The sequence below is a fragment of the Lonchura striata genome, chromosome 24 (genome assembly GCF_050655825.1).
Source record: "Lonchura striata isolate lonStrDom1 chromosome 24, ASM5065582v1, whole genome shotgun sequence".
Taxonomy (NCBI): domain Eukaryota; kingdom Metazoa; phylum Chordata; class Aves; order Passeriformes; family Estrildidae; genus Lonchura; species Lonchura striata.
In genome coordinates, this window is record NC_140726.1 from 7,129,247 (window position 1) to 7,139,573 (window position 10,327).

General features: G+C 60.5%; 1 protein-coding gene across 2 annotated transcripts; it reads right to left on the reverse strand.

Moving 5' to 3' along the window:
• Positions 1-3,463: 3,463 nt before the first annotated feature.
• Positions 3,464-8,458, reverse strand: SC5D (sterol-C5-desaturase). 2 transcript variants are annotated; one of them, XM_021543394.3, is made up of 5 exons: positions 8,318-8,458; positions 6,505-6,722; positions 5,453-5,585; positions 4,931-5,031; positions 3,464-4,680 (listed from the first exon to the last, which is right to left on the reverse strand). In XM_021543394.3, the coding sequence occupies exons 2-5, from the start codon at positions 6,712-6,714 to the stop codon at positions 4,216-4,218; spliced, it is 909 nt and encodes a 302-aa protein (XP_021399069.2). In that variant the 5' UTR covers positions 6,715-6,722; positions 8,318-8,458; the 3' UTR covers positions 3,464-4,215. The 2 variants fall into 2 exon arrangements, with proteins under 2 accessions (XP_021399069.2, XP_021399070.2); XM_021543395.3 differs by having other exon boundaries at positions 8,286-8,349.
• Positions 8,459-10,327: the final 1,869 nt, after the last annotated feature.

The following is a 10,327-nucleotide window of genomic DNA, read 5'->3' on the forward strand; positions in this document are numbered from 1 at the left end:
ATCGGGTCAATGCAATTAGAAGCCCTCCTAATAAGGCTTCTGGAGGTCGTGAGTCAGAGTGATGTCCCCCTGGAGGACAGGAGGTCACCGTGGCTCTGGGCAGAGGCAGTGAGGGAGTTTTGTGGTGTAGGAATCCCTGCAGCCAGTTCTCTCTGGGATGAGATGCTCTTCTCAGATGAGAAGGACTCAAAAAGAACCCAGAGATGAGGAATAGAATAAGAAATAGGAGGAAATGAGGAACTGCCTTTGCTGAGGTGCTAAATGGAGGAAAATGGTGTTTGGGGGGGTTTGTTTTCTCTCTTCCAGCCCTTGTTTCACACTTCTTGCAGGGTGCAAGAAGGGTCCCTGTCCCCCTGTGAGCTCCCTGTGGTGGGCACATGGAGAGAGCTTTAGCCAGGAGCTCCTGGGTGAGCCCAGCCCACTGATGAATGGCTCTTTCTGTGTGCAGGGAAACACACGTTTCCCTTGCCAAGGTATTTTTTGTTTCTTGAAAAGAGACGTAAAGGGGAGAGGGGAACAGTGCAGAGTTTATTTTAAGGTCCATCTGGATTTCATCAGCAGCAAAAGCTGTGAACTCCAAGAGCAACGTGAGGAGCCCCTGGCCCCCTGGTTTTCCTTCCCCTCTTCCTTGAGACCTTTCCGTGTCTCAGCTTTGGAGGTCCCAGAGGGTTTAGGGGACTGAGGGGCTGGAGCAGCCATTCCCCACAGAGCCTCACTGCGAGAGTAAAGCTGCTTAAAGGAACCACTGCTTGTCGCTGGAGTGGAATCAGGGAGCAGGGGAGGGATGCCAGGAGCCAAAGACAGCACCCTACCCATGGCACTTGTCGTCCTGATTCTTAAGATTTTCTAAAGAGTTTACGTTCTGTTAGAAAACTTTCCCACACATTTTCTATAAACAACATATTGTTTTGCGTTCCTTCGTGGGGGTGGAGGAAGTTGATGTACTGGTGGTTTGTCCAATGTTTTTGGAGAGGTGGCCCATTCACTCTCCTCTGTCACCTTTGGAAAAGTATAAAAGTTGGAGTCAGGAAATAAACTCTCTTCTTTTTTACCTTGCCATCGCAGTGGCTCATGTTGTGCTTTCTCATGTCCTATAGCGACAGGCACTGGCGTCAGAGCCTTCCTCCGAGGATGATGATGGTTGTAGGGTTTCCTGCAGGGCTCAGGGCTGTGTCAGAGGCACCCGGTTGTTGCATTCACACACCCCGGGTCACTTTGCGTGCTGGGGTGTCTCTGAGGGGGATGGCACAAGCCTGCAGTGCCCTGGTGCATGGCAGAGCAGTGTGGGGTGAAGGGAGGGAAGGAAATGCTCTGTGTGCGGTGGGACAGGGAAGCTGTTGCAGACAAACCAGCAGAAAAGGCTCTGGTGCCAGGAAAAGCATGAGGAATGGAGCCATGGAACTGGAGCAGGGACACCCATGTGTGTCCTGCCCCACGCTGGGGGAATGAGGAGGAGGAGGAGGAAGGGCATCCACGCAGGTGCAGCTCCAGCGATAGCTGCCATGAGCAACATCCCCATCTTGTGGCAACAGCAGCAGCAGGGGAGCAGAGCCAGAGCTGCTGCTCTCCATGGCACAGTGCCCCAAGGCCACCGCGGGGACGTGTCCTGTGCTGGCAGCCTTGGCACGGGGGGTGTGACAGGCAGGACAGGCAGGACGTGATCTCCCTGTGGTGTGACAGGCAGGGCACCATCTCCATGTGTGTGACAGGCAGGACAGGCAGGACATGATCTCCCTGTGGTGTGACAGGCAGGACACCATCTCCATGGGTGGACAGGCAGGACACCATCTCCCTGTGGTGTGACAGGCAGGACACCATCTCCATGGGTGGACAGGCAGGACACCATCTCCATGTGTGTGACAGGCAGGACGTGATCTCCCTGTGGTGTGACGGGCAGGACACCATCTCCATGGGTGGACAGGCAGGACAGGCAGGACACCATCTCCCTGTGGTGTGACAGGCAGGACACCATCTCCATGGGTGTGACAGGCAGGACATGATCTCCTTGTGCCATCAGCTTTGGCACGGGGGGTGTGTGACAGGCAGGACAGGCAGGACGTGATCTCCCTGTGGTGTGACAGGCAGGACACCATCTCCATGGGTGTGACAGGCAGGACATGATCTCCCTGTGCCAGCAGCCTTGGCACAGGGGGTGTGTGACAGGCAGGACATGATCTCCCTGTGCTGGCAGCTTTGGAATGGGGGGTATGACAGGCAGGGTACAATCTCCCTGTGCTGGCAGCTTTGGTACAAGGTGTGTGACCAGCAGGACACGATTTCAATGTGGTGCGACAGGCAGGACATGATCTCCCTGTGGTGTGACAGGCAGGACACCATCTCCATGGGTGTGACAGGCAGGACACGATCTCCCTGTGCTGGCAGCTTTGGTACAAGGTGTGTGACCAGCAGGACACGATTTCAATGTGGTGTGACAGGCAGGACATGATCTCCCTGTGGTGTGACAGGCAGGACACCATCTCCATGGGTGTGACAGGCAGGACACGATCTCCCTGTGCCGGCAGCCTGGCACAGGGGGTGTGTGACCAGCAGGACACGATCTCCCTGTGCTGGCAGCCTTGGCACGGGGGTGTGTGACCACGATCTGATCTCCCTGTGCCCTGGAGCGCTGCAGATCCATCCCGAGGGCAGTGCCAGGTGTCGAGGGCAGTGCCAGGTGTCTGGCAGAAGGGCTGTGGGAGGGGGCACTGGGCACCAGGAGTGATGCAGTTTCATCCTAGGACTTTAGTGCCCTGCAAGGGTCACTGTCTGTCCCGAAGCTGCCAAAATGGGGTACCCAGGTGTTAGGCTCAGCTGTGGTGGAAGGATGGGGTGATGAGAAGTCTGGGGCCTTTCCCCAAGAGGGGGTTGGAATCAGGGTGGCCAAGGTCTGATGCTGTCACCGTGTTTGATCTGGGCTGTGCCTTGACCCCAGGCAGTGCTCCAGGCCCCAGGTTAATCTGCAAACAGAGGTCAGGGCTGCTGTCCATGTGGGGAGAGCAAGCTGGGGTGGGCTGGTGACAAGGTGAAGGCAGAGCGTGACCGTGCTGGCAGGATGTGGGACAGTCCCTTGTGCTCGCCAGGTGCCAGGGGTGTGGTGGCAGGGCCTCGGGCCATGCCCTGCCTGGGGACAGCTGAGGTTGGATGAAGAGCAGAGGGGCTGTCACCACACCAAGGGCTCACAGAAGGGCCTCCATCCCCAGGAGGGGCAGCAGGGACTGTGACACTGGGGGAGCAGGGAGTGGAAAAGCACAGGGGTCACCGTGCAGGGATGTGGTTACACCTAAGGGGGTTTGGGGCACTGGAGGTGGCTCTGGCCACTCTGACTGTATTTTGCCCATCTTCTGCTGTTTTGGCCCAAATTTGCTGCCAGCACAGCACGGGTCTGTGCCAAGCCCCTCATGGGTGCTGTAGGGCTTCCCCAGGAGACTTTGCATGAGCCAGGGAGAAGGGACCAAGCAGCAGGCAAGTTGGCAATTGAGATTTATTGAAGATGGGTCATCCCAAAGGTGGGGTGACCAGATTTCAGCAGGAAACACACAGGCCCTTAAGGAGGGAAGCTGGCCACGAGCCCTTGAGTGAGGAGAAACCCCTGCCCCTCACATCTGGGTGCCTGGTCCTCCTCCCTTCCCCCTCAGTGTTCTCAGGGAGCTTGAGAGACCCACAAGACGCAAAGCCTGCCTCTGTCCTACAGGCGTGATGTTTCCATGGGACATCCCCAGGCAAGAGGAGGGAGGTTGAGTGCAAGAAGTCCCACCAAGGGAGCCATCAGAAGAAGCCACACCACCTCCAAAAGGTAAGGTTTTTCCCTAAAATACAGCGCATCCCGATGGACACCACGATGGGAACAATGAATCGTCAATGAAGGGACAAAGACCCTGCCACAAGTTAATTTGTGCCACGTTACTGTTCTATTTGTGCCATGTTATTCTTCCTGTAGAGCATCAGCACAGCACTAAAGCAGCGCAGGGACCTTAGCAGAGATCCAAAGGGAGCTGGAGGGGGAAGCAGTAGGAAAACCAGGGCAGATCTGTGGTGTGGAGCAAGGCTGGGCACCGCTGTTTTGGGACCGGGGCCGGTCAGACGCTCACCAAAAAATCACCCCACGTTGGTCACGTCAGCAGGGACAGGGGCTGTTTGTCCGTGGGAAACAGTCTTGGGTGGCTGGTGAGGAATGGGACAAGATCCAGCCAGAGAAGGGACACACTTGGAGGAAGCCTAGTCAGTCTTGGAGGCCCCGATGCCATTGGATGCTCCTGGATCTTTCTTGGAGGCCCCGATGCCGTTGGGCGCCGCCGCGTCTTTCTCCCGGAGCTTGCGCAAGTAATCGTGGGGGCCTTTGCCCTCGAAGGACGTGGGGCTCTTGTAAGAACCACCAATCTTGTCCCAGAGGGTGAAATACTGCCCGTAGTTGTAGTCAAAGTACAGGTGGTGGTCGGTGTGGTGGGCAGAGCCGTTGATGACGTGCCGCAGCAGCCGCGGCACGCGGTAGTCGCCGTCGTGGATGGAGATGGTCCAGACGTTGACGAAGATGTAGAGGCCCAGGTAGGTGACTTTGTGCAGGGGGAACAGGAAGGGGTAGATGTGGTAGGGCAGGCTCTGCATGAAGCCGTCCACGGGGTGGAAGGCGTGGCTGGCGAAGGGCGTGGCGATCTTCCACAGGTGGTGGGGCTTGTGGAAGCGCTGCGGGGACACGGGGCCGTCAGTCGGGGTGGCCCTTTTAGAGGGTCCCCCAGCCAGATTCATGGCCCCAAAGGATGCTGGTTGGGCCACCAGCACCCACACTGAGAGGGGGACATGTCCCCCAAAGGGCTCTCAGCTCCCATCACACGGTGACACCTTGTTCAGCCATTCCCACCCGAGCATGCAGCTTGGAAACGTCACCAGAGCAGGACAAGGACTCTTGTCCAGAGCCCCCTGTCCTGTCCCATACCTTATAGAACAGCTTGTGGTGGAGACCACGGTGTATCCAGTAGATGCCCATGTCAGTGAAGAAGAGGAAGGACAGCATGCTGAGGAAGACACCAGACCAGCCTGAGGGGGGACAAGGTTGTTAGGGGTGGCACATGTGGGCATCAGGAGGCTGTGAGGGTCTCCACAACAGTGCTCGTGGTGGGAGACACATCTGAGTCACATCAGGGTCTGCCCCACTGAGGTGACAGCGCCAGGCTGTCCCCTGTGACTCAGGGCAGGTGAGTCAGGTGCTGTTTCACTGGGAGCTGTGCCCAGGGAAGGGATGGATCTCTTGTGGAGGGTGGAGTGTATCAAGCAGGGGAACACAACCCCGAGTGAGGGTGTCTGGGTGCCTCCCCTAATGCCAACTTGGGCTTTTGGCTGACAGGAGGGACAGGAGGTACCCAGGAGGATTTCTCGGGGTTGTCATCAGGAGAAATGGGGGCTGAGGAAGGTGACCCAGGTGGGGAGAGGACACTGCTGTGGCAGGGGGGTCACTCACCATACGGGGAGTCCTCGATGTTGTCGTAGAGTTTGCTGTAGCCCCGCACCTCGGCGAAGAACAGGGCGACGGTGGGGACGCTGATCCAGGGCAGGGAGCGCACGGCGTAGGCGATCTCCCGGCTCACCTGGTTCTGTGGGGTGTGGCACAGGGGTCAGGGCACAGGGGACATCTCCACCTGGTTCTTTGGGGTGTGCCAAGAGGGGTCAGGGGCACAGGGGATATCTCCTGGCTCACCTGGGGTGTGACAACAGGGGTCAGGACAAAGGGGACATCTCCACCTGGTTCTGTGGGGTGTGGCAACAGGGGTCAGGGGCACAGGGGATATCTCCTGGCTCACCTGGTTCTGTGGGGTGTGGCAACAGGGGTCAGGGGACATCTGAGAGCCCCAGTGTTCCTCTTAAGGCTGGGAGGGCTGGCGTCTTGGCCACCCCTTTGTCCTGGCAGCTGTGCCATGGTGTGGGACGCAGGGTGCTGCTCATGTGGGGCTGCCGTGCCTGGGGCAGGGCTCACGCTGGGGTTGGGGTTTGTGGGCTGTGACAATTCCTTCGGTCAGGGATGATGGAGGGCAACAGCAGGCGGAGAGGGGTGGGTGTGACAGCAGGGACAGCCCATGCCACACTGGCAGGGGACATTTGGAATGGACAAGGGGATGGCAAGGGGTGTTACAGTGAGCTCCTGGGCACTCTGTGCCCCTTCCCCGGGACCCTGTGGCTCTGATCTGATAACCCTGGACCCTCCTTCCTGCCCCAACGGGGTTGGCAGAGAGCCAGGGAAGCCCACCCTGTCCAAAGTCTGTACAGACCCCTGACATTTCCTGTTGTCCTCTTTTGCCCCGCTCTCCCCTTGGACACCACAGAATAAAGAGCTGAACCAATGTATTTCAAGGTAAGAGTCTCTTTTGGGAATCTTTGCCATCTCCTGATATTCCTCCCCTCACAGCCTCGGACCCCTGGGCTAGCTGATATTCAGGGGGCTGTGCGAGGGGGGGAACGCCAGAGGGGGACAGTGCCAGGCAGGGCCTGGGTGAGGAGTCAGCGGGGTGCACCCACCTCCAGGAACTGGGGATGTTTCTTGAGCTCGTGGTCGAAGATGAAGTAGTAGCTGAGGGTGCCGAAGAGCAGGTAGAGGGTGAGGGCGCCCAGGTTGGTGATGACAAACAGGCTGAGGAGCTGACGGCAGGGCTCGCCCTCGGGCCACCCCGCCGGGTACACGTAGGGCGTCAGCAGGTGCCGGTCCGCAGCCTCCAGCACCAGGTCCATGGTGGCTCCTGCAGGAGAAAGAGTTGCTGCGACCGCTCCAAGATGTCCCAGTGCCACAGGGCCACCGGAACCCGGGATCCCGCCAGGCTGTGGGCAGGGGTTGGCAGCGCTGGCATGCTGTCCGTCTGGCTGGATCGCCTCAGCTGGCACCGGGAAGCAGATCTGGGACGCGCAGGCTGTGGGTGTAAAGCGTGGAGGATGCACAAGTGGGGGACTCACCTAATTCTGTGCCCGCTTCCTGTGGGAGGGGGCACTTACGGCAGGGACAGTGGAATGTCGGTGGCAGGGGACAGGGGGATGTGGGTGGCAGGGGACGGGGGATGTGGGTGGCAGCAGCATGGGTGACAGTGGGCTTTGGGTAGCAGGGGACATTGGGCTTTGGGTGGCAGGGAACAGCAGGATGAGGGTGGTAGGGGACAAAGGGATGTGGGTGGCAGGGGACAGAGGGATGTGGGTGGCAGGGGACAGCGGGCTGAGGGTGACAGGGGGATGGGTGACAGTGGGCTGAGGGTAGCAGGGGACAGAGGGATGTGGGTGGCAGGGGACAGCAGGCTGAGGATGGCAGGGGACAGCAGGATGTGGGTAGCAAGGGACAGTGGGCTTTGGGTGGCAGGGAACAGAAGGATGTGGGTGGCAGGGGACAGTGGGATGTGGGTGGCAGGGGATAGAGGGATGTGGGTGGCAGCAGCACGGGTGACAGCAGGAGGTGGCTCTGGGGTGCAAAACCCCTTCTGGGGTGGCACATGGGGCGCCGGGCTCCGCTCCATGCCCTGCAGGGCAGTTCCCCGGGCAGGGTGGGTGCCAAGGGGGGGTCCCCGTGCCCGGGAGCCGCAGGTGGCACAGCCAGCGGTGGGGACACAAGAAGTGCAGTGATGGGAACGGGGAGGGCGGCGCTGGCGGGGGGTGCAGCGGCCTGCGGGGGCCCTGCCAGCGGTGTCCCCCTCTGGTGACCCCCGGTACCCGGTACCCTGCACCCCGGTGTCCCCAGGGACCCCGGTACCCAGTACCCTGGCACCCTGTGTCCCGGTACCCCGGCTCCCCGGTACCTCCGCACCCCGGTACCCCGGTACCCAGTGCCCCGGTACCCCGCACACCGGTACCCGATATCCCGGCACCCCGGTACCCAGTACCTGTACCCCGCACCCCGGTGACCCTGACACCCGGTAACCCGCACCCCGGTGACCCCGGTACCCCGTACCCTGTTACCCCAGTGACCCCGGTACCCCGTACCCCGGTACTCCGTACCCTGTACGCCGGTACCCCGGTGACCCCTGCACCCCGGTGCCCGGTACTCTTGTACCCCGGTACCTCATATCCCGGTACCCTGCAACCCTGTACTCCGGTACACCGATGCCTGGTACCCGGTAGCCCGATACCCCTGCACCCCGGTACCTCGTACCTGGTAACCCCGGTACCCCGATGACCCCGGTACCCGGTACCCGGTTTCCCGGTACCCCGATGATCCCGGTACCCAGTACCCGGTTTCCCGGTACCCCGATGATCCCGGTACCCAGTACCCGGTTTCCCGGTACCCCGATGACCCCGGTACCCGGTACCCCTGTACCCCATACCCCATTTCCCGGTACCGCCCCCATCCCGTTACCTGCCCGGGGTCCCAGAGCGGCGCGGGGCGGGGCGGGGGCGGGGCCGCGCGGTAGCGCCACGTGACGTCACCGGCGGAAGAGCTCGCGCCACCTCGGGCGGTGACGTCAGTGCGCAGAAAGAGGCGGGGTCACGTGGTGGGCGTGACTGGGCGTGACCGGGGCGTGTCCGGGGCGTGACCGGGGCGTGACCGGGGCGTGGCCTGAGGAGAGGCGGGGCGTGGCCTGAGGCGGGGCGTGGCCTGAGACTGGGCGGGTCCGGGGCGGGGCGTGCGGAGCTCCGCGGTCCCCCCGGAATTTTTGGGAATTCTGCCCGCTCCGGGCTCCTTCCCTGCTCACCCTCCAGTGCCCCGGGGGTCCTCCCCATCCTCGGGGTGTCCCCCGCACCCCCAGCACCCGCAGAGCTCCCTCGGGTGCAGCACAGCCGCTCTGCTGCCGTCCTTCAGCAGCTCGTTAATTAACGCTGGGATGAGCGTGAGACATGGCCCGGGGCAAGGAGAGGCTGGGGAAGGAGATGGGAGAGCTGGAGAGCAAAGAGGGAGGTGCAGAGGGCGCAGAGAGCAAATATGGGGAGAGAGGGCAAAGAGGCACGAACAGAGACCCGGGAGCCAGCTGAGCGTGGCACGGGGAGGGAGCACAGCAGGGACAGCAGAGGTGGCAGAGAAGCACAGAGAGGGCGCAGAGTGAGGACAGAGAGAGCAGAGACAGACAGCAGAGCGAGGAGGAGCAGAGATGGGGGAACGAGGCAGCAGAGAGGCAGCCACAGGGAGCAAAGAGGGGTGAAGGAGAGAATTCAGAGCTAACACACACACAGAGGGCACGGGGGCACAGAGAGAGAGCTGAGAGGCAGGGAACAAGCAGAGCAGAGTCCATGACATCATGTTGCCTGACATCTTGTCTTGAGGCAAAGAACCAGCTGTCCTCCTGCCCCAGAACCCAAATCTGCTCCTTCTGCCCTACATCCCAGCCCACCCACGGCAAACCTGCCAGACCCACACTCCAGCCACAACCTCAGCTCTGGTGTGCCCCTGCCTGGCACCCCAAAACTCCCTGTCCACCCCTCCCAGGGACTCTCTGCAGCCTTGGTGTCCCTGCTGCCGCTCACCGTCCTCGTCCCCATCACACAGGACCCGGTGCTTACGAAGGATTACAACACTTTTTATTCCCACGCAGCCGTTTCACAGAGTACAAACACAAGACAAGACACCAACACAGCCCCCCACACCCACCAGCACCCCAAGGCTGCTCCCCACTCTTTCACCAGGCACCCCAATGCTGCCCCGTGCCCACAGAGCCCAACCCTGCTCTGACCTTCCACCCTTGCACACCACGCAGGCAGGGAATTTCACCCCTCCTTCCTCTGACTCTTTTTCCTGCCCAGCAGAAAGCACCTCCTTCCAGTTACTGGCACCAGCTTGTCACCACCACAGCACAATGCCAAGATTTCCAGATGGATGAGCTTGGCTCTCTGAACCAAACCTCAGCACCACCTCTACTCCAGAGATTCAGAGGGTGACACGGTCCCAAGGTGTCACAACATCCAGAGATGGCAATGCACTGCTCTGGCCGTGCCCTGTGCCCCAACACCTACCTCTGGTTGACTCTGTGAGCTCAGAAGACCCTGGTGGCAGCTCCAATGTCACCAGATGTCAAGGACAAGTGAGGGGACAGTTGTCCATGTGAGGGGACAGCTCCTGCTCCACCCTGCCCCACACTACCAACAGTGGTGTGGGACACCTACAGTGCACCCCACAAGGGAGAGCCTGGGGAAAAGCTGCAAAACCCCTCCTTGAGCCCACATCAGTGATGGAAAGTGTTACAGTGAGCTCATGGGCACTCTATTTCCCCTTCCCCGGGACCCTGTGACTCTGCTCAGATAACCCTGGACCTTCCTTCCTGCCCCAACGCGGTTGGTGGAGAGCCAGGGAAGCCCACCCTGTCCAAAGTCTGTACAGACCCCTGACAATTCCTGTTTGTCCTCTCCACATGGACACCACAGAATAAAGAGAGCT

Bases quoted from the DNA above. Each gene is read 5' to 3' on its own strand.
- SC5D (XM_021543394.3), bottom strand. From the start codon at position 6,714: ATGGACCTGGTGCTGGAGGCTGCGGACCGGCACCTGCTGACGCCCTAC. The intron at 5,586-6,504 runs GTGGGTGCACCC...CACACCCCACAG, and splicing joins AACATCCCCAGTTCCTGGAG to AACCAGGTGAGCCGGGAGAT. The intron at 5,032-5,452 runs GTGAGTGACCCC...GTCCCCCCTCAG, and splicing joins CATCGAGGACTCCCCGTATG to GCTGGTCTGGTGTCTTCCTC.